This window comes from Nymphaea colorata, chromosome 9, assembly GCF_008831285.2.
Source record: "Nymphaea colorata isolate Beijing-Zhang1983 chromosome 9, ASM883128v2, whole genome shotgun sequence".
Lineage (NCBI taxonomy): Eukaryota > Viridiplantae > Streptophyta > Magnoliopsida > Nymphaeales > Nymphaeaceae > Nymphaea > Nymphaea colorata.
In genome coordinates this window covers 14288515-14311557 of record NC_045146.1, presented here as the reverse complement: position 1 = coordinate 14311557, position 23043 = coordinate 14288515, and the positions used below count along the sequence as shown (strand labels likewise).

The following is a 23043-nucleotide window of genomic DNA, read 5'->3' as shown; positions in this document are numbered from 1 at the left end:
CGTGTTTATATTGTCGCGTCAAAACTTGAGCTTGCATTTATAAAGTTTTCTTAAAAAGAGTGAAGGAGAGAAAAAAAATTGATGTGGAGATGCACGCGGTCGCTTTATGAGAAGTTATCCATAGTTCAAAGAGGTTAAGGTCCACACTTGGAACGGGTAACACAGAGAAATTGCACTGTGCATTGCGTTAGAATATGACGGGCAGATTCCTACCGAAGTAAAAGTTCGTGGGTAATATCTCGGTAAGAGAATTCAGATCCCATTGCTAATTTGGTCCAAACTCAATACTGAAGTTCCGAATTCAATAGCCAACTGTGTTCCAACAAAAATTTGGTCCTTCATACTAGTTGAGTCCGACCTTAATAGTTTAAATCTATATCTAATGTCGTACAACACAATCTCAGTCGGGGCTCAACCCTGCTCAAGTATCCCAACTATGGACTCCCGAGTATCGTTACCTCAAGGAGGTAGGGACAGTAACAAGCCCCGGACGGCGGACGGAGCCGATCGAAAAGGAATCCAGGCAATGGACCATTGACGACCGCCGCTAAATCCCACCAACAGGCTCCACAAAGACAGATCATTCCGGGGGGGAGAGAGGAAGGGAAGGAGAGATGTCTGCGTGGGAAAGCTTCTTCATATTTATTTGTCGTCCAGCGTTGGCCGTCTTCTTCGTCTTCTCGCTCATCGTTTTGGGTATTTTTACTTATCTGAATCACGATAGTTTATCGTTATCTTTATTTGGTTTTGCGCTCCGGTAGCCTCTTCAATTTTTCTTTTTCCTTTTAAGAGGAAATAAAATTTTGGGTGCCGTGGTGCGATCGCAGGGTGGGTGGGTGCCTGGAAATTGATTCTGGTTCATATTCCCCTTGTGCAAGAGATCTGCGGATTGAAGAAGAAGCCCTCTCAACCGAAGCCAGTCACCGGTCGTTTGTCCAGATACTATAGCGCCCTTCGTGAACGAAGAACTGGGTAATTATAAATTCGACCTAATTCTTTTTCTCCACTCTATCGTCTCTTTTCATCCTTTCCCCCAAGTTTTGATTAACGTTTTTCTTTGTTTCGAGTTAATCAGTTCATTATAACTAAAACTTTTTTTATTTACTTGATGGTTTGGGGGTTGGGGTTGTTTCTTAGAAATGGCAAATAGTCACAACCGTGGGATGCACCAGTTTGGTAATCTTCGTTTAAAAGTTCAATATGCTGCCCCGGTTGTTTCTTTAGAAATGGCAAATGGTCACAACCGTGAGATGCACCAGTTTGGTAATCTTCATTTAAAAGTTCAATATGCTGCCGGGGTTGTTTCTTTATAAATGGCAAATGGTCACAACCGTGGGATGCACCAGTTTGGTAATCTTCATTTAAAGGTTCAATATGCTGCCGGGGTTGTTTCTTAAGAAATGGCAAATGGTCACAACCGTGGGATGCACCAGTCTGGTAATCTTCAATTAAAAGTTCAATTGCTGCCGCAGTTCTTTGTTTCCTATATTCCGTTCTCTATTTAGTGCGAATTATCATCATTCCCTTTTTATTTCCTTCTTCTGTTTAAGCATCTGGTAAGGCCATCGGCTGTTGCTTCTCGAACCAATAGTTCAGAGCATATTCCTTACTATGTATCTGACTAAGCAAAGTTCATCATTCTAAGCTTATCAATGCCTGCTATTGCGTGCTCCTTATAGTGGTATTAGCATATTGACGGATAACTAGGAGGCTAAGACTTCTTATTTTCGTGCATAATAATCTTCCAGACTCAAGCATTGTTGTTGGGAGACATTTGTTGAGGCGTTTCTTCCTTAACCGTTAAAAATCTATTAAATAACTGGCAGATGAAACCCATGTTCTTACCTCGTTTCTTCCAAAATGCTCTTTGACACCTCATGATTTTATGGTAAGGTTTTATGGTAAGGTCTGTTTGACTAATTCGGGCAGCAAAACTGCAGCAGCACGTTAAGAAGAAAAAATTTAAATTATTTTTGGTTAATGAGATTTTCTATTGAAGCTTGGCAAGCTTGACTAGTTTTACTATTGCTTCAAAAGAATCCTACTTGTCCTATAGACCCTTCTTCTGAAAAATGCATGTGATCCCTTGGTAAAGCAATTCTTGGAAGTTGCATAGGCTAATACCCACCATAGGCATGACAAAATTTCGTCGGTTTGTCATATGTAGTCAGTCGATCATTCTGCAAATTTCCGTTTGCACGTGTTTTCTCGTTGCAGACATCGACTAGCTGCTTGCTAACCAGAATCACTGTATGTGGAGATGCATTTGGTTAATACTATTAATGGCATAGGTGATATCTGAGAGGTGAGTGTATGGTTCTGCTCATCGATGCAAAGAATAAGTAGATGATGGTGCACCAGAAAATTCAGACAAAAGATATGGAGAATAAGGAAAGAAAAAGCTGGTTCTTTGTCAAGGAGTTTAAATTTACTTTGTCGAGCTTTCTCTAGTTCATACGCCTTAATACGCTTTAAAAATGATTAAACAACGATGTAAATTGAATTGTTGGCTTTTGTATATCCAGCATCCTTTTTGTAGTTTCTCTCTCTGGCACAGTCACACACACACAGAGGCCAACTCTGACACTTCTGCCTGTATTGCTTCAGGGTGTTGTAATCTCTAATGCGACCAATATCTGCAGAAGTGAGTTTTTCTTCCATGAAGTCTTGATGCTGCTGATATTTGCAGATTTCCGAAAACAAAGAAGAACTATGCCAGTTAAGACCTTGTCCAAATGATTGTTGTTCTCCAGAGAGATCTGGAGAGCAACCATGGAATGCAACGTCTGCATAAAATTTTTTCATATTCAAGATGAAGAAATAGATTCAACCATCATCTAAGGTAGTCTAACTTATGCGCTCTTGAAGGTGTGAGTGCAAGGTCTTGAAAGCTCCTCTTTGTATATATAATATGCAATAATGCAACTTCAGCAGATCTATTGTTTCATCTGCCAATAGAACTTTTTACTATTGACAAGTGAAGGAATGGTATCAATTTGTGGACTTGTAATTGTGCAGAATTGTCTTTGTGTTATAAGCTTCTTTTTGGGGAGGTAAATTGTATTTCCATTTATTGCATTGTAATAAAAAAAATCCCGTCTTGATTAAGATAAGAAACCGATCTGTTCAGTATTCTGTTAATGGAATTCATAGGTCTGTCTTATTTTATGTCTTTTTGGTCGGTCTCGAATGCTTGTGCATGTCCTTTTCCGGTCGCCTGACTCCTGTTGCTTTCAATGGTGCGTAAACTTATGGTCGTCCAAGTTAAGCCTTTCCGATACTGACTCACTGTCCACAGAGCTTCGCATCAGGAGTTTGATGTGAAGTTTAAATCAGTGATAAAATAATTTCCTTCGTCTTCTCCTGCCGCACCTCGAGATAGCTTGCTATATTAGAGTTGATAGCAAGAAGGGTGCAAGAGAACATTATTTTTGTCCATTCTCTGCGTTGTTGAGGGGTAACATACATGAGAGTCTGGACGCGCCGTATTGCGAAAGCCTGGGGGCTAAATTGCAGTAAGTTTGGCTCTCTTGTTTTTGCTTTTTCAAATGATCAGAGGCAATATCGCCCTATCGATTTAAGTGTTTGAAAGACAGGAAAAGGGTCATGATGATTTCCTCTCATTATTCTTTTTATTTTTCTCCTTGTGAAGTAACTGCGAGAGTATATCATGTAGCAAAGCCAGCAAGCCGTACGATCTTATTCAATATAGAATTCGAGATGAGTGCTTTTAAATCCCTTAACCACATCGTTCCTATATGTACCGTTTACGATTACTTTTCTCTGTCAGCAGTCTCTTCCAATTCATCTTCGTTACATATTTTGTCTTTTAGCCGTTAAAGCTGATCCAAGGTCTTAGTTGCCTTGCTGCGCATAGAAAATTTCACTTGTTATTCCAAGTCTTAGCTAAAGTCTCGGGACAAGCTTTTGAGCGTCTTGTCTCTTCTCAATTTTGTTCTAGTTGATGGAAATCACAAGGGAAATCAGTCAATGTCGTTGCTGTGGCTTGGAATGAAAAATACCAAGAGTTATGAGCATGGCAACAGCATAATGTAAAATATGCTGCTTTAGGAATTGATAGGGAAGAGATCTCTCGGGGAACAAAAGTCTGGTGCTGTATTTTAGACGCAAGTGGAAGCATTAAGAAGAAGAAATTTCTGGCTTCTGTTTTTCTGAAGATTGTGTTTGGTATATGCTTCGTCCTTGAAGTGAATGCCCCATCCACCACCAACCTGATGCTGAAAGTTATCAAAGAAACGAGCCAGAAAATGGAGAAATGTCACGTTGAATTGGAGTGAAACCAGAGACAGAGGCTTACATATATGACCAATTTGAAGAGAAAAATTACAACATGATTGAGGCAAAGTCTCAACAGATTAACACAGAAAGCTAGGAATCTGAAACGTGCATGCGTCTGAACTTTCATCTTCTGTCTTTCATTACAATCCCCTCAAGGATTCCATCGGCCCCGAAGTTACCTGAAAATTGTCGAGGTTCAACAGGACCAGGCAATTGAAATGAGACTGTGAATGGTCCTGACGCACAGAGGCGTTGTGTTCTCATCTCAAAGACATGGGAGTGTCTAAGCACTCGCTTTTCACCTGTTGTTGTTACGCCTCTTATTAGCACCCTGCCATCGGACTCCACTTCACAGCTGAATTCCCCTGTGACAGAAGTTAACAGTTTCATAAATAGGAGAGAGAGAAAGAGGGGGAGAGCAGCGACTAATAAGCCAAAATTCTTTACCAAAATTTTGTAAAAAAGTAGCTGTACAAAGCTCAACGGATAACCTTCTGTAGCACAGACATGATTTCACATAAAATTTGTAGCTCTAGGTTATGCCTGAGCAAAGAAGAATTTATCCAAATCACAGAGACCAGGACATATACATAACAATGCCTAAAGAAGTGGTCCTTCATGCTAAGACAACAGAATATTGTTATCACAGGCAATCATGAAAAATACATAAAGAGACACTAAAGCTTTGATGATACAGAACTACAAAATGAAAGAACTTGGTGATTTAAGATTCTTTCTTGGAGTGGAGATCGATAGGCACAATGATCGCTTGCTTCACATTGACATGACAAAGATACACGTTGGATCTACTGAAAAAGACAAGGTATGTCTAATTGTAAGCCTGTTGGGACTCCTAGTGTTCTAAATCAAAAACTAAGTGCTTAGGACAAGGAGTTATATGAAGATCCTACACAATATCAAAGAAGACTAGAACCAAACTCTACAACAATCATTTAGGCAGCTTCTTCTAAAGTTTGAACTACCAAAAAATTCAAAATATAGTGGTCTATTCTGAAAAGATATGAACCGAGACAATGCAGGTTCAAATCAACCTAACTCTAGGTGAACTTTGCATGTCAATTGAAAACATCATGCAACATAAGCATCATTAATTAGCTTTTGCAATCAGAAAGAGGAGCTATTAGGTCACTTACGCTCATCTTTTTTGACACCGGGCAGTGATATCCGGAACAGATAAGCATCTTCAGATGCACCTATATCAACAAGCCCTATAAGTGGTCCAGCTCGAACTGATGCTACACTTCCAGTCAATGCAATGCCACCCTTGGAAGCAGATACAATCTTGTCCCACTCCTCAATGGTAGGGTGTGAAGGAAGAAATAGCATTGCTGGTCCAACTTTCTCCACTGAATCTCGCTTCTCTCGCACAGGCAAAGGTACCATGTGACTCTCTCTAGATAAATTTTGTGACTGAGGAATTCCATTCTTAACATGATCACCTGCACGCCTTCTTTTACGAGAATTACGCAAGGATCTTCTTAAAGGAAGTCTTCCATTGGACTCGGGATGTTCCTGTGTCTCCTCAAGTCCATCCATACGCAGCATAGTACTATAAGCCCTGGCAGCATCTCTGTCCAGCATCAAATCTTCTATCCCAGTTAGTCTTCTGAATCTGTTCATTTCCTCTGGTCTCACGTAAGAAATGTCTGGATTGTTGATAAATACAATATTTTCAATAACTTTATATCCTCCAGGACGGGTCTGCCTGTGTAAATGGAGTGGGAAAATGGCAGGAAATTGATGGTGAACTCCTGCAGGATCATCTTCTGGAGGAGGGAGATGTCCACGAAAAAATTTGTAAACCAACTGGACCTTCACTCTGGCAGATGGATCTGCATTTCTCAGGACATAATAGTACACACTGACCAATTCAGTTGCTTTAAGAGATGAGCCCTCCAATTGACTGGATGTGTAAGAAGGAAGACCTTCAGCTATCCTCTGTAGAGCTGATTTTCTAGGTCTCTCAGATTTTAGGTCTGGCCCAAAGTAGGTTCCCATAATGAAAAACAGGAGAAAGTGCTGATCACTAGTCGTGCCATTGTTTAAGCCAGTTAGACTTGTAAATTCAGGAGGAGCATTGAAAGTGCTTGCAGTTTCAGATGAGCTATCCATACTAGTTTTGCTAGAATACCAGTTCATAGCTGCATGTGGTGAAGCATGCAAGTTATGCTGTGGAGTTTAGAGCACAATCCCAAAACATAAGAGAAAAGGTTTCTTGAGGAAGAGCACGGGCATGCATTAAAGGCAGAGAAAGGAATGCAAGTAGGGTGAAGTAATAAGCTGCAGATGGTAAATCGGTCCAACACTCGTCATGTGCAGCTTGCTCTCTCCAATGAAAAGGTAAAAGAGAAGCCACATCACGATTTTTCAAGAGATATCATCAAGCCAACCCTCATTTCCTCTCTCTTTTATCGCTCATTGGAGGGATGAAACCGCAATCAATTGTCAAAAGATTGTCTTAGGAAAATGCCAAAGAAAGATACAGTTTGAGAAGATGTACGTTACCTTTTTGCATATACCAACCCAACAAACCACGAGCGGGGGTGAATCAACAGATTCTGTAAATAAATTCAGCAGGCCTCCAAGATTCAGCAAAATTCCGGTCATCAAACGGATGACACTGAAAGAATAAGCATTCAATATTAAGATATAAGTAAGCACGATAGACGAGAACTAGAAAACAAAGGCTACGGCGTTAGCGTTATACCCCGGTTATGTATTTGGCAACCTAGCACTTGCAAGAAAGGACATTTGAGCATAACTATAGTTCACATGAGTCGAGATTCTTGTCCATCTTTCGATTAGAAAAACACAACGCACAACTGCAAATGCTGAATGAAATGGTAACCAAGCAATAAATGACTGGAGTTACCTGAAATTCCTGTCCTAAGCAGAAAGAACGAGTGGAAAATCAGTTCAAGAATGCTGTAGCAAAAAAGGGGGGTGCTCAAAATGTGAGTTTGAACCAGCAGAAAGTTGGATCAACTGAAACAAGCCCAGATGTCTGAGCTGAGCTCCATTCAGGAAAAATGCTTATTCAACTCGGATTTTCACTTCTTTATTTTTCCGTTCGTGCTCTTTGCAACAGAACCCGCGAATGTACAAAAGAAGCATTCGTGATTCGCAATGAAATGCAAGAGTTCAACACATCCGCGTGTCACAGTCATACATGATGTGCCGAACATGATAACTGATCAGGAAGCACGTACATTGCAGATGTTGGTCGAGGAAGACCTGGATTATTTTCAAGCAGTATGCAGAGAAAAGCTGATTAAACTTAGAGATCATGTCCCCAAGAAGCAGGGAATGAAAGTGCAACCAAATTTCGGCAGGGAGCACGGCAATACAACGTGATTATGAAGAGTAGGAGTATAATCCAAGCCAGAAGAAAGAAATTAACCTTAATTAGTGAACTCGGAAACTACCCAAAAGAAATGCACAAACCAACACCCAGAAAGGAAATCCTCGATTGCTCCAACATGGGCATAGTTAAAAACCTATTATAGAACCTCCGAATACGAAAATGCATTCGAATCGTGAGAAGAATCAGACTTGTTCCTCGCACATGCACATGAGCAAGGCCAGTTACACCAAAACCCGAAACCCTATTGATCCTAATGAGGGGAAAAAAAGGAAAGAAAACAGAAGCAAGTACGAACACCACGAAGCCCCAAGCAGACCGACTTCGATGGTGGCTCGAGTATCGCATCACCACGGCCAAGAGAGAGAGAGGGACCTGACTTCAGGCTGCCGATGTTGAAAATCTGCCCATCTGTGTCATTGCTGGAGAGACGGAGAGAGAGGGGCAAACGGAATAATGCCAAAAAGTATGGTCAGATGGAGAGCTCGAGCTTTTCCCCCCTTCATCAAACTTCATCAGACTGTTGATCCATAAGGAAAAACCTTTGCCTTCCTTTGGCTGACTCAAATCGACCAAGTTAACATCAGGCAAGCCACAGTTTGGTAGTCAGCGTTCTCAGAGAACTGCAGTTTGACCATGGTTTTGAGCACGCTGTAGTGCTCCTTGAATCCCATGATCGATTACTTCTCATTTTCCACAGTGGCATTGTTCTCAGCAAGAAATCGGCCCTCAAGTTCCTCGATTCTGTTGGTCCGGTTTCTTTCTAGTTGATTGCCAGTCAGGTTCGTGTTCCACAAGATCAACAGACTGAACTTCTTGACGGGCCAATGTCACTATTAACAGATAACGCCTCGCATTCTTGCAAATGACAATAATCTGTATCCATGAAAATGGTCTAACTGGAGAGCTACATCAACATCAAAACCAGATTTTTAGTCGGCGGAAAATGAAGAAAATTGCTGGCAAAGTACACGAAATGTCAATTTTCTAGCAGAAGGCTCCAGCTTAATGCAGTCAATCGTGTCTTGCACCTACTTGACTCAGCAGATATCGGTTCGAGTCATGACCAAGTTAAGAGTGATGGGTTACTTCGGTTTGCCAATTTTCATTTCTATTCAGTTGGATTCAGACCGAACTCTGCTCTAGAAGGCTGATCTTGAATGTTTGTAGCTGGAGATCCTCAACATTGCCTCGCCCAACTTGTCTCTGCCTTCTACAACTTTGGTCTCTCACTGGCCTTATCTGCTCAATGATTCGATGATGTTCTGTCTGTATCGTGTGCGCCTGCTAATTAATGCACCTTCACCTGTTTTGCTAATGGCGGTCATGCCTCACAGTGAAGGTTAAGATGAAGCTTCAATAATCTTCTCCCAAAAACTAGGACAATTAGAAATATATCGCTCCAAATATGATGATGCCCCAAAGCATTCAGTAACCCAACAGCAAGTTTATGATCTAATATATTATCCTGTTATTGTTCAATTTTTTGAAATCTTGGATCTTTAATCTTTCCCCCTTCATGTTTGAGATGGACCGCAAAAGGTGGATGTGCAATACTTTAATTGACAGGTATATCACTTTCTACTCAGGTCCTCTTGAAGTAGCCATGAACGCCAAAAGTAGGGGAAAAGAGAAGGAACTTCGGTCTCCTCGAGGTATCTCCCCCCTCCCTCGTCTCATATTTGAGATTTGTGGTGTCTCATGTCAGATGAATTAGAGGTCTATGAACAAAAATTGTCCCGATCGACCCTTTGATGGTATAATAGAAACATGTTTATGTTGGAATTTCTTTCACTTAGCAATTGTTTTCATTGGATTTCAAGCAGTCAAATGCAAGAAACTCAAACTTAAAGTGCATTTAAAAGGTTACCGATACTTTCATGAAATTTTAGAAAATTTTCAAATGTTGAAGTAGGCAGTTCTTTTTTTTTTATGATTTGCGAGCCGCTTGAGCTAGAACAGAGAACAAGAAAAAAGCAAGAGGCCAATTGGTTGAATACAATTGAAATCCAAATCTAAAGTAGTTGGGTTTGATAAGATATTTCCATGCCACCCACTAGCAATCAAATTTGGATTTGGGTATAAGATTTTCCCAACCAAATCTGGTCATCTGAATTCAATTTCAAGTAAAAACACAGAATTTCTAAGACTTCTTTTGAGTTTTCCGTATTCTAATGTGCATGAGACTCCAAGTGCCAGCGACCACTTGGAAGGAAATCATTCTGAAGAGACAGAAAGTAGTTGAAAAGTAAATGAGCTGTTGCTAATGGGCCATCATGAATCTCCATCGATACAAATTGGCAGATACTTTCCCCTGGCACTTTTAATCCCTTTTAGTACCAAAAGTAAAGGCCTTGGGGAACTTCCTGCGGGCATTCATTTACATTTATTACTGTCAACGGGGGAGCATGTGCATGCCCTTCATTGCATCTGCTGTTGCTTCCCTTCTCCAATTCATTCAAATAATTACTACCTTGACGCGCATTGTGGCCGGAAATGCTTTTCCAAAAGAATAATCTTGTTTGAACACGCTATCTAAATATTAAATTGCAGCTTTTACGATCCTGTCAACTCTGCTTGCTCTTTCTATTTCCCACTTCATTCAATGTTTGCTCAAAAATGTAAAAAGTCAGAGTTGTGCTCTTCTCCACCTATTTAAGTGTTTGATTTCAGATGTATAATATACCCAAAGTAAGAAACTAAATGAATCCTTTTGAAACTTGAATATGATGTTTATGTATATAGTACAACCAATTAAGAAAAATGTGTCGGTGGAATACGTGAGTTTCAAACTCTGAATCATTCTCATGGTAAGTATTAGCAGAAAATTTTGCCAGGATGATGGCTTTAGATTGCCTGGAGAGGCTTTGCTGGGCAGGCTGCTGGGAAAGTATACCTCATGTCTCCAATTCGAACTGTGCTCTTTTGGAAGCAAACAGTAGCGTGGAATTTTTAGTCACTGGGCGAAGCTAGGACTCACCTGAGCCATTCATGAGTTCATTAAGTGGTCTGGTTCTTAGAAGGTTCCCCGTCATTTAAAAATGAAAAAAAATTAAGCTTAAAAAATAATTTATTTTCCTATACTGATGTTTATGAAATCCCGAAAAACCAGGGCCTAGGTCCCACTCGTTTGAAAATTTCAAATTTGAATTTATCTTCGGCAGATTCGATATCAGAGATAGCAAAAGAACAAAAAATCATTTGAGCTAAAAGCCAAATAACCCAATTAGGGATTGTGGATCTGCGGAAACTCTGTCCCCCGATTGGATCCAGACAAGTTGTCGTGGAAAATTCTCGCCCTGGTGATACCTACTATGTCACCAGAGTGCGGGTGCCGGTACGGTACATCCCAAAAAAATTAGGTGTGTTGGTGTGGCGATGATATTTATTATTATTATTATTATTTTTAATTTATTATATATATAACAGAATAAACATGTATATATTATTGTTACAATTTAGTTATTAATGTATATAACATACTTGAATAATCCTATTGCATAGAAAAATATCTGCACAACATATAATATATAAGTAATTTAGTAATATGACATTTTAATTGGGCTCTGGTGTGAGTCGAAGCCACGCCCATGTCCGGTGCGCACCCGAACTCAATGCAAACTCTGAGTGCAACAGTAAAATAAAAGGGCCTGATGACTTAGGGTGATACACACCGTCACACCATATATGTGTGTGAAAGGAACTAATTTTTCAAGTTGAAAGCAATGTTAAAAGACCAAAATCTTAATAAAACTCTGACTATTGACAATAACATGGTTTACCATCTTTTAGAAAATAAATTTACAAATTTAGATTATTTTTAATTACTGTTTCATTAATTTGTGGCCGTGTAATATCAATCAAATTTTTAAACGGGTCACATCAGTGCCCAAGCAGCGTGGGCAAAGTCCGAATACAAAATAATCATCATCATCTTTTTCTTGCATTATTTAAACTCGAATCACTGTTTAACGGTAATAGTTGAGAAATCGATGCATATATATTTGAAGTTGAGGCCATAATGTGGTCCCTCTCATAAAAAGAATTCCAAGTCCGGAGATAGGCTTTGAGACGAAGCATTATTGCTTCTTCCCTGATAGAATCTCAGAATTTACATTCTCCACAGTACAGGATGATGAACTGCACAGCCATTTAAACGCAGTTAACAATGCTTCTAAAGATGCCAACAATCCGTAAAGCTAAGATTGCAAGAGAGATTGCTTTCATCACCAACACATTGAATTGGAGGAAGTTCTCAGTTAACTGTCCTTTTGATTCATTCAACCAGTTCTTGTGAGGAGAAGCCGAAGCTGAACAGAGAAAGATAGAAGAATGAGAGACAAATTATGCACCGTTTTATGTAATTGCTTTTGATCTTCGACCCAAAACCCACCTTTTTATCCAACCCAATTTTGAGAGAAAACCGAGTCAGCAGTTCCGTACCGGTTTTCCGCCATTTCAAACTGATCCGGACTCGTTTTGATATTTATGCCAGTTGAATATGTTCAGGGTTTGTTCTAACATTATTATATAAATAGATGCATTATAATATTAACTGCCCTGTGCTAAATTCTTAGATGCTAGAAAGAACAAGTGTTTTTTTCTCAACCACTGATTTGGAAAAAAAAAGAGAAGTCTCTCTCTCTCTCTATATATATATATGTGGAGCCAAAAGGCATTCTAAGGTTTCGGTACGATTCTTTTCCATAAAGTCTCATCTGACTGCACATGAAAAGCTGGTGGGAATCAGAGAGCAAGTTCCCAGCCTAAGTTATACTTTCCAGCTTAGCTTTCCCAAGCAAAGCATTGGAAAATTTTTTGCTTTCTGGATTTGATAAGGCTGTGGAAGAATTCTGAAATTCTTTAAGCAAGAACTTGCCTCGTGCCAACACCTTCCATTCTTAACTCCCACGCTTTGCACCGCTTCTTTATCCCCTTGGTTTTATATTGAGAGTGAGCACCAGGCTGAGGGCCCTCGGCCCCGGCCGGTTGGGTCAGGCCCAAGCTCAAGTTCAAACCGAACCAGGTTCGAGCTCAGTCCGAGTCGGTCCTACCTGGACCCGTACTTTAAATAGGGCTGTTCCGGCCTTGCCCAATAAGCACCACTATTTTTATATGCCTTTTTTTTATCATTTAATAATGAATATTTATGATTGTAACCACTTCAAAGGCCAATCTACATAATGGGCATGACACATACAAGTTACAAGAAAACACATAAAATGGTATTTTAAGCAGCAAGTGAAAATGGTCAGGGCTTGATTTATAGCTATTCCCTTAACCATGTACTTTCAAATTAGTGGTATATATATATATATATATAATTTGAATGTATATGGAAATTGGTATATCCCAAACGGCTTACATCGGGCACCAAGAAAGACCTCTTATTAAGTTATTCATTTTTTATACTGGCAAAAAATTGATGTCATAAGGGCCTTTCCTTTTTTTTTTTTTTTTAATTACCATAGAAACATGTTGAACTAAAAAAAATGACTAATTTAGTGAATGTTTCACATCAAAACATTCTCAAGTTCTTATGTATATAGTTACATTATATACAAAAGTATTTTAACAATCAAATTCGAGTGTGTCTGGTTTTTGTCTCTAATTAAGTGGTTGGGATCTATCGATCGCTTGCATGTGCAACAGCATCGTAACGTAAGAATGTAAAAGGTGGGTCAGTAAAGCACAATGGTAGAGCAAAAAGTTTTTGTCTACGGGCAGAATACATAGTAACCCAATTTAAGATCGTAGAAAAAATTATACCCTTTTCAAATATATAGTAAAACGATTGAGAGGCAGCAACCCACAGGCAAGGAACAGGAGTTGCCGGACCTCAGGCTCAAGTCAATTACCTTAATCTTGGTTAAACTTGAATGAACGTCGCCGGCATCCTTGCCGCCAAGCATCCTTTCCGGCCAGAATTTGGCGGCAAGGAATCATGCGTTCATGCTAATTTTCAAGGAAAGATCAACAACAGCTCTTGGTCTTGCAGTTTGATCTGAGTTTGACGAATCTCTAAGTTTTCGTATACACAATGTCCAAGAACAAGAGGAAGAAAGAGAGAAGAAACAAACAGCCGTGGTTACTTACCATTTGTCATCATGAAGGCCGAGGCGCTTTATTAAAGAACAAAAACAAAAGAACAAGAAGAAAAGAAATGAAGGAAATTGTAATGTTGCCTACTCTGGTCTCTATCCTTCCTAATCACATAAATCATTAAATCATTTGATTACAGTGAATATTTGGTGTAATTTCGGGTGAGCAAGGAGTATTAATCCCACCGTCCGAAAAAGGCCCGAAGACCCCCCCATTCCTCTTGCTTCCGGAGTCTTGAGCTGCGTCGGTGTCAGCGATAGCAACGGTGCACCCTTAGTATCAAATTTATTACCGTGTTTTCTTTTCACTTTAGTATCGGGTGTTAGTTATCAAAATAAATGAAAATATGAACAATATTTCTCCCATTCTAAAGCAAAACCATCGCCTTTTTGCTTTTAAATTAAAGGGAAGAAGATTTCCACAAAAAAAGAAAAGAAGAAAAAAGAAAAGCATTCACATTGTCTTTATTCATTCCCAAAGATCCCTAGAAAAGAAGAAGAGAAATGAAAAAAAAAAGGCAAAAAGTTGCTGTCCATGGCTTCGCCAACGACCAGCCAAACACAGTTCTCCTGGAACTACAGCACTCTCGTTCCACTTTCCCCGCTTCAAAATCAGGAATTAGGAAGTTCTCGATCTTTTCTTTCAGAAAAATAACGGCACGAACAAAAAAGGGAACCCGAGTTTCCCTGCGCCACGGGGGACCGAAAGGACCCACTTCCCCACGAACTCGATCGGGATTTCACGGTTGGACAAAGTTGTCTTTTCACCCATCGTTTTTAAAAAATTTTGGTCGCCAAAATACAAAAATTGTATATGCGAGAAAAACGTTTTATTTACTCATTTATTTATCAGATTTTCTTTCCTTCTATATCAGCATACTAAACAACGGGAAATAAAGATTCGGACCGGACCGAGTCGAGCAACAAGAACGGACCAGTTCCAAAAAAGCCCATCCCGAGCCAGGTTACGCCGGGTGGGCTCGAACCCTCAAGTTCTTGAATTTGAAAGTTCTTGAATCATGTGAACAAGAGGCGAATAAATTCTTCCGTCTCTCTCGCGGCACGCCGTCATTCAGTTCCACGCTTCGCTTCTGCTCGCAGAAACTAGAAAAGGAAAGATATCGCCGTATCCTGAATGCCAACACGAAGCCGCCTGGCTCTCTCTCTCTCTCTCTCATCAGTTACTTCGTGTGCTGTTCTTTTTGCCATCTAAGGCCGCGACTATCGCTGGCCTTCGTTGGCGTTGGTAATGTTGATCTCGCCCTCTCTCTTTTTCCCTCTGTCTCTTTCGGTTGTTTCCTCCCGGTCTCTCCTTTGAGGAGGAGTGAAAAGCAAGAATCCGGCCGGCGTTTGTCTCGCTTTTTCTTGTTCTTCTTCCTGTTCGATGGTGTTCGGGATGGAGTTGATGGTGAAGAAGCTGCGGCGCCTTCCGAAGCTCGAGCCCCCCAGCGTCTCCTCCCCAGGCGTGCTCTTCTTCGTTGCGATGGCCCTCGCCTTCTTCCTCTGCTTCGTTTACATGGACGTCGGGTTTTTCGCTGTCGGCAAGCGGGTCTTGCTGTCCCAGCAGCGGTTCGTCGACCTCCGGTACTCCTCCACACCCAAGGCGTCCCTGCCGGACTTCCTGGCGGCGCCCGCCTGCGATGTGTTCACGGGGAGTTGGGTCTGGGACGAGAGCTACCCTCTCTACAGATCGGTGGACTGCGGGTTCCTGGACGAGGGCTTCCGCTGCTCCGAGAACGGCCGCCCTGACGACTTCTACACAAAATGGCGGTGGCAACCCAACTCCTGCAATCTCCCGAGGTTTCCCCTTTGCCCTCCAGAATGGAAAAGAAACTGCTTCTTTTGCTTTCCTTTTCTGTCTTTGTCTCGCTTTTTACTGGTTTCTCCATTGTTTCGCTCCATTGGCTTCCCTCTCTTTTCTTGTACTTCTTTTCTTTTTTCGCAAAAAACGTTACCAGGTTCCTCACTACTCAATGGAATAGAAGTAAAAAAACCCGTCCCTTTCAAAACAACCACTGAGAAAATGGGTAATGGAGGAAACGTCTTCCTTCCCCATTTCACTGCGTGTGGATTCAGGAGAGTGTCCATGGATGAACGAGAAAGCCAGGATGATTTCCTGGCTTCTTTCTTGTTCAAGGGTGTTTTGGTCATCTCATTAACTGGGACACGAGGGGCCGACTCTTTCTTCTTCCCCGGTGGTGCAAATTTACTAAAATGTGTGCGAGAAGTCGTTTTCAGTACATATTCAGGATTTCTCTTGGGTTACTGTGTCCGACTTGATTCGCCGACACTGTGCCGTCCATATTGTGCACCGCATTCAAGAGTCCCCGTTAATTACGCTTGTTTCTGCGTACAGTTTGGCGAGTCATTAACTCCCTCTAACATTCTCTGAATTATTTCTGTCAACGCTTCAATTTCATTTCGCACTAGAGACCCATCAAAATCGTCAAAGGTTTTCGCCGAAATCACGCCCTGATTGTCTTCTTCTCGACCTTGTGTCCATGGCCGACGCCATTTGGGGACTAACACTGTAGAGCGACCGTAGACTTGAATTGGGTTATAGTGGGTTGGACGATTATGTTGGAAACTTGGAACCTCCTGACCTTCCTTGCTTTTCGAAGGGTGGGAATGGAAATTTACGCTTCTCTGCTAAAAATTCAGGTTCCATTATTTCTTGGTCGGTGTGCCACATTTGTTTCTTTAATGTCGCTCTGTTGGCATGTGATCTTCTCGGCCATGCCCTCCTCACATTCTCTTCTTTTGTTTATGTGGGTTATCTTCCGTTTCCAGATAGATTGTATCGTTGTATCCTCCTTTGTTTTGAGCTCTATTTTGCGAAGGTTTAGGATCCGTAGCTGTTCACGGTCTTCGTTTCTTGCTTTGCTTGCTGATGGAGATTGAAGTTTTTCCCTGATAATTTCATTTTTGAACCCGGACTCTCCCGTGACAGAAGAAATGACGCGACTTTTGGAATTGCTAGTTTACAGTGAAATAAAAGGACCCTAATTTTATTATTGCAAATCTGCAGCATATAAAATCTTCATTTGTTATCCAGGTTGTAGGATGCCAACAAGGTTTTTTTAAATGCTACACATTTCAGTTTCTTTAATGCCACACGAGTACCTTTCTTTGACCACCGCTTTCCTATTTCTTCTATAAAAATTGTATTGGAAACTTTAAAAAAAAAGTTGTTCTCTCTCCTTGTTTTCAATTTTCAGTCCAATCCGCGTGACGTTTTTCTTAAATACCATGTGAAAATAGTTGGAAGCATGTTATGGCGACTCTAAATATGCCGTGTGGATAGTTTATATAGTAGTCGAGTATTATGCGCTTGACTCTTTAACTCTTACTTTCAGAATTTAAAAGTCGCAATTGTTAATTGATCTAGAAATTGAAATTGAAAATTACAAATCTGAGTTCAGTTTCTCTAAAAGAAGAAATTGTTACTCTCCTCGGGCTTCTATCTCGGGTAGGCTTAGGCGGTTTACCAAACGAATTTTGCGAATTGACCTTCAATTTACAGGGGCGTTGACCTTATGCTATTTTCGATCTTCCAATGGTCTCATTTTTTTTCTGATTCTATTTTTGAAGAAAATTAAAGCTACACACTAACGGCGTGGTCTAATTACCTGGTTTGTGTTTTTCTTTTCCCCTCTTGAGAAGAGAGAGAGGGGGGAGATGGACAAGTGAGAGGGATATCTGAGCCATCTTGGATGCTTGATTATATGTGTTGTAGAGTCGTCACAGATCTTTTTTGTTTATTATTTTCTAATCAAATGGTGCTTAAGTTAGTTGTTCTTTCCCCAATTCAATTGTTCTCAATTTCATGAAACAATGTGTTCCGTTAGTATTTGGTAATCACAGTTTCATCGTCATGAACATGTTAGTTGGTGGCGTTTTACATGTGCTGATTTGACATACCATGACTCTCCATTAAAAAGGATCTGGGCCTTTGTTTCCAAAAATTCATTTTTGACTGTGCATGTACTTTTTTTTTCATATATGTACTATTTCTTTGTTTGAATAAGCTGAACTTTGTTATGTGATGGATATGCTCCTGTTGAAATTTGAAATTGGACTTCTCGTCTTTTTTACTGAAACTTGATCGTCGCAATGCAGGTTTGATGCAGGAATGATGCTAGAAATGCTGAGAAACAGAAGGCTTGTTTTTGTGGGTGATTCTATTGGGAGAAATCAATGGGAATCTCTCCTTTGCATGCTATCATCTGCAATTGCCAACAAAAGTTCAATATATGAAGTCAATGGGAGGCCAATCACTAAACATAACGGCTATTTCATATTCAAATTTCATGACTATAACTGTACTGTGGAATACTATCGATCACCATTTCTGGTGTTCCAAGGCCGACCACCTAAAGGTGCTCCAGTGGAGGCCAAGATGACCCTGAAATTGGATGTCATGGACTGGACTTCATCAAAATGGAAGGGTGCAGATATTCTGATATTTAACACAGGACACTGGTGGAATTATGAGAAGACACTGAGAGGGTAAGAGATTTCACATACCTGAAACGCTAATCTTGTGTATTGGATGAATGAAGGGAGCTGGAACAGTCTTGATTGCAGACTACGACTGCTTTTGTGGAGGCACTATGTTTCTTTCCTGAAAACAACAAAACAGCTGAACGAGTTGTTTGCTCATTCAGGATGATTATTAGTTACTAAAGATATTACTTCAATAAAGAAGAATATTTGGCAACTCATTGTGTTAATCAGCAAATTGCTTGTGCACTGAAGTTGTGTTCTCCATCCTAACTTTTTTCTGTAAGTTATACAGGTCCATGTTCAGTTCTTCTGCATTAACTTTTCACTTGTTACTGCTGTGTAGGGGATGTTATTTTGAAGAAGGAGAGGAAGTGAAGCCGGAGATGAGTGTTGAGAGTGCATACAACAGATCGATGGAGACTGTGATAAGCTGGATAGAGAAAGAAATTGACCAGACCAAGACTTATGTTATATTTCGAACATTTGCTCCTGTTCATTTCAGGTAGATTCGATTATTTCATTTCTTAAAGATAATTATTGCATACACACTCGTGTGATGCGTGTGAAATGCTTTTAATGCAGTTAACTAAAGATAGGGGGTAAAAGTTTCTACTATTATGTTTTGTGTTTCAAATTTACATAAGGTGTCAGCTCTTGCTCTTCAAGGGTACGGAAAGCTTAATGAAATGGCACCGAATAGCACCTAGTCCAGGGGGCTCTATGGCCTCTAGGTAGCGAAAGTAGCTTGTGGTTGTATAACTTGGAAAATTAAAGTTGGCTGGCTTAAAGGTCACTATGTGGCGCCAGCAGTATCTTAGCTGGTATCTCCCAATATTCTCCAAAGAGGTATGTGTCGTGTTTGAAATATAGTTCTTAGAAGCTCAACATTAATATCTTATAAATGTCTAACTTCGAATATCTTACAGCGTTTTCCGAAGAAATGTTCTGTCATGTTTGAAACAGTTCTTAAGAACTCAATTTTGAATATCTACGCAAGTATCTTCCAATAGCCTCCAAAGGGGTCTGCACCATATGTGAAATACAGTTCGTGGAAAAACATTAAACATTTTCAAACACATTTTAAGTGATTGCACAAACAAATACCAAGTTTTGGATTTAATTTTGCTTTCTAAGCTCATCTTATATACTTATCATGCGATTAGTTCTGTCTATGGATGTATGGAACTCACATAAGTTACTTTTGTTTAAGAAATCGACAGCCTGCTGCTATATCACAACTTTCCTATTCTGTATGAATTTTGTCAGTATATGTACAAGTATTTGCTTTTGGTGCAGAATCTGGTGTCTATATTGGTGTATGATACTCCTGGAAAGGGCATTGCAAAAGACAAAATCGTAGGAACTTTTGTTTGATTATGGCTATGAATACACTGCAAACTGCATCCAGCAACTGTGAAAATTGAAAACATGTGCTTCTTTACCTTTGAAAATAAGCTAATCCTATTGTCAACAGGGGAGGCGACTGGAAAACTGGGGGAAGTTGCCACCTGGAGAAGTTTCCAGAGCTAGATCCTGTTCCTCTTCATTCTCAACCATGGATCAAGTTTTTAACTGTGGTGGCTGAGGTTCTATCTGAACACCAGCAGAAAGCAAGCAACCTGGATGTGGAGGTGATGAACGTGACTTCCATGACTACCTCACGCAAAGACGGGCACTCATCCATTTATTATATGGGGCCTGAAGCGGGCCCGAGCTCTCTGCACCGACAGGACTGCAGCCATTGGTGCTTGCCAGGAGTTCCGGATGCATGGAATGAACTCCTCTATGCTCTCCTCCTCAGACGGCAGAAAGGTGCCCAGCCACCTGGCCCGCTTTTGTAGCGATGAATATGAAGCAATGCACAAACTTAGTGCATCAGCTGCCATTTTTTTGTACAGCGGTTTCTGTCTTCGTGTGTCGATTCAAATTGAGCAATTTGGTTCCTCAAGAAGGAATGGGGGAAATTGGGCTGGTATATTGATTGTATAAAGGTTTCATTACAGGAGGCTGTAAATAATAATATATCATGCGAGTTAAATCAGAAGTGTATTGGATTGGCCTCCAGTTGATATAGCCCTCAAGGCGTGAGGGTATGTCTACACTGTAAAAAAACTAAACATTATCGATGGCTAGAAAATGTTAGTGAAACAAAGACATGCATCGTTATAGAATATCACTGGCAAGAGTCTACATGTAGGTAAATGTTGACTATTATTTGACCACATTGGTAAATAATAAATTATGTTTGGCATCGTTATAGCGATCGGTAAAAACTATACCATGAACGTTCCCCTAGCATCGATATTATTATTTATCGTTGTAAATTTATTATTTATCGTTGTAAATTTACGCGTCATCAAAAGTCTTTTAAGTTTCTTTTTCATTAAGTATGACATTTTTTTTGAAAACTGAAAATACATATTGCTTATATTTTTCATCTATTAAACAAAATAAGCTAAACAATTAGATGTTCATTAACCAAACATATAAGTATAGCAAATGTTCACACTTATATTACAATGCAATTGATTCGCTTTAGTTCAAACCAAATATATAGGAATAGCAAATGTTCACACTTATATTACAATGCAATTGATTAGCTTTAGTTCAAACCAAATATATAGGAATAGCAAATGTTCACACTTATATTACAATGCAATTGATTCACTTTAGTTCAAAGTTATGAAACCATTTTTAAAAAATTTTAAGATGAAGAGAAAATGCTCCCACAATAATTTCATGACTGAGGTGGAAATCGTACAAAGTTTGTGTATCTACAATGAATATTAAGAAAATATGTTAATTCTATCATAAATAAAGTTTAATAAAAATAACTCATTGCAACAAGTGAAATGTTACGTTAGGTCTGTATTACCTTGCTATTGTGTCATAAGCTAAGTAACTTGCGCATGAAATTTGAAGAAGCTGATATTCAAGCCAAGAAACTTTATCTTTTATAATGTGTTTTATGTATTTCACTCGATGATCCAAACTGAGAATTACTAATATGATGTCTCAACATCTATGCTCTACCATCCCTTGGAGTTGCTCATTTAATTGATCCTACAACATATATCATAAAGAATATAATTGTTCTGTCAAACATCTAAGGTCGACCGTCGACTTGATGATCCTAATAAGTTGCCCCTACCAGGTGAACCGAAACCCTGCGAGCAAAATGGTGGTGAGTCTCGTTTTGGAAATCATGGTCATCCAACTTCGAACTAGTGGAGTACGTATAAAAGACTTACTGTATCGACAACAATGGCTGCGGATGCTAGCGTCCGATCGTAATGGGCTACGAAAGCCATGTTGGTTCTCGTTCACTTTAGGGTTCCACCTACTTGTAAATGAATGTGAACTTTGGAGGAGCTCAGAAACTGTTTGTGATCCAGGTTTAAATGTCTCTCCCATCTTTTAGCTCAAATCTGCTGCAGATTGCTTACAACTTCAGATGCATGCATAAGAGCCAACGGCATGAATAACAATATGACAATGACATGCAGATGACTCACCTTTTCCTCTCCGTTCAAAGACCATCCACGGACCAAGCATCTTCACATATCATAGCACACCCATTAAGTTATTTCTCCAAAGTGACCGCCTCTCCTCTTTACCAGTGGGAATGAACAAACTGTTCTGTTTGCACCCCAAGCAACTGTAGATGGACTCTTGCCCTAGTGTCAAAACCCAAATCGTGGGTATGAAATTGTATGCATTAAGCAAGAAGAAACCTACGCACCGGTGGCGGAGCCACATATAGGCTGGTGTGGGCAGTTGCCCACACCAACTTCTCAATTTTATTTTTTTTTCTTTTTTTTACATTAAAATATTTTAATATTTATTTTGTTATATACGTAAGTATCCCTTCAGGTACCAAAACCTGTGAATCAGTGTCCCTCTAGAAAATTGCTACCCACAAAAGAGACTGGTTCAACATGAACATGGGTGGGAGAAAGAGAGAGAGAGAGCGCGAGGGAGGGGGGTGTGGGGGAATCGGCCATTGGCTGAAAACTGCTGCCCACTGTCATACTGCCAAACCCGAAAATTTGGTTGGTTGTTTCAAGTGAAAAGGACGACGGATGTGAGATTGAAAATCTTCATATATGTGGCTCAAAATTCCTTGGAAAGTTTATGTGAAACCCAATTGTTTTTTAGGTTTATTTTGGTACTCCAATTGAAGAAAACTTCTGAGACATGCTCGAGTTCTTATGAATAAAGAAAAGTATGCTTTCATTTAAATTACTTGAAAACGAAACTGTTGGACATTTAAGAGCTATCCGTTCCATTGATGATGTGTCCAATGGTTCGACAATTCTCAAAGATCATGAGCTCCCTTGTGCAAATGAAAGCGATAAAAGGAATCTATCAAGTGTTTATCAGTGCAAAGTAACTAAATCATGTGCAACCTGTCATCAATATGGACATGATTCTTGTGCTAGTTCTCTCTGCTTGAAATCAGAGTATTCTACATACTTATGCATTTAAATGGACTTTACATTTATTTAAATGTCACCATTTTATAAGAATGGATTGGATGTTTTTGTTTCTGAAGCACTAAAAGTATGTCATGTTTGCAGGGAGACTGACCGTGACAAATAAAATTTCTCAAAGCTAAGAGATGTAAGTATGCTACCCATTAATAATTGATCAAATACTAATATTAGTTGGTTTTAACTTTTGGTTTTGCACCACTAAAAGTATGCCGTGTTTGCAGGGAGAGTGACCGTGATAAAGAAAGTTTCTCAGAGCTAA

The 23043-nt window shown here is 39.9% G+C and overlaps 3 protein-coding genes across 10 annotated transcripts; 2 read left to right on the top strand and 1 right to left on the bottom strand.

The window, feature by feature from the left end:
- Positions 1-386: 386 nt before the first annotated feature.
- On the top strand, positions 387-3121 carry LOC116259991 (uncharacterized). The gene is made up of 3 exons (XM_031638040.2): positions 387-696; positions 828-972; positions 2690-3121. Exons 1-3 carry the CDS (start codon positions 615-617, stop codon positions 2721-2723), a joined length of 261 nt encoding a protein of 86 aa, XP_031493900.1. The 5' UTR covers positions 387-614; the 3' UTR covers positions 2724-3121.
- Positions 3122-4269: 1148 nt separating this feature from the next.
- LOC116261313 (increased DNA methylation 3-like) lies at positions 4270-8541 on the bottom strand. Of its 8 annotated transcripts, none has more exons than XM_050079733.1 (5): positions 8057-8539; positions 7028-7554; positions 6826-6940; positions 5454-6461; positions 4270-4664 (listed from the first exon to the last, which is right to left on the bottom strand). In XM_050079733.1, the coding sequence occupies exons 3-5, from the start codon at positions 6833-6835 to the stop codon at positions 4423-4425; spliced, it is 1260 nt and encodes a 419-aa protein (XP_049935690.1). In that variant the 5' UTR covers positions 6836-6940; positions 7028-7554; positions 8057-8539; the 3' UTR covers positions 4270-4422. The 8 variants fall into 8 exon arrangements, with proteins under 8 accessions (XP_049935690.1, XP_049935692.1, XP_049935691.1 ...); XM_050079735.1 differs by having other exon boundaries at positions 7028-7206; XM_050079734.1 differs by having other exon boundaries at positions 7028-7201.
- Positions 8542-14815: 6274 nt separating this feature from the next.
- LOC116261169 (protein trichome birefringence-like 11) lies at positions 14816-20564 on the top strand. Its single transcript, XM_031639800.2, has 4 exons — positions 14816-15582; positions 17902-18291; positions 18632-18790; positions 19763-20564. The coding sequence occupies exons 1-4, from the start codon at positions 15167-15169 to the stop codon at positions 20127-20129; spliced, it is 1332 nt and encodes a 443-aa protein (XP_031495660.1). The 5' UTR covers positions 14816-15166; the 3' UTR covers positions 20130-20564.
- The last annotated feature ends 2479 nt before the right edge of the window (positions 20565-23043 follow it).

Coding starts and splice junctions, on each gene's coding strand:
- LOC116259991 (XM_031638040.2), top strand. CDS start 615: ATGTCTGCGTGGGAAAGCTTCTTCATATTTATTTGTCGTCCAGCGTTG. Junction 697..827: donor CTTCTCGCTCATCGTTTTGG/GTATTTTTACTT, acceptor GTGCGATCGCAG/GGTGGGTGGGTGCCTGGAAA. Junction 973..2,689: donor CTTCGTGAACGAAGAACTGG/GTAATTATAAAT, acceptor TGATATTTGCAG/ATTTCCGAAAACAAAGAAGA.
- LOC116261313 (XM_050079733.1), bottom strand. Junction 4,665..5,453: donor CGGTGTCAAAAAAGATGAGC/GTAAGTGACCTA, acceptor CTTCTGTCACAG/GGGAATTCAGCTGTGAAGTG.
- LOC116261169 (XM_031639800.2), top strand. CDS start 15,167: ATGGTGTTCGGGATGGAGTTGATGGTGAAGAAGCTGCGGCGCCTTCCG. Junction 15,583..17,901: donor AACTCCTGCAATCTCCCGAG/GTTTCCCCTTTG, acceptor GTCGCAATGCAG/GTTTGATGCAGGAATGATGC. Junction 18,292..18,631: donor TATGAGAAGACACTGAGAGG/GTAAGAGATTTC, acceptor ACTGCTGTGTAG/GGGATGTTATTTTGAAGAAG.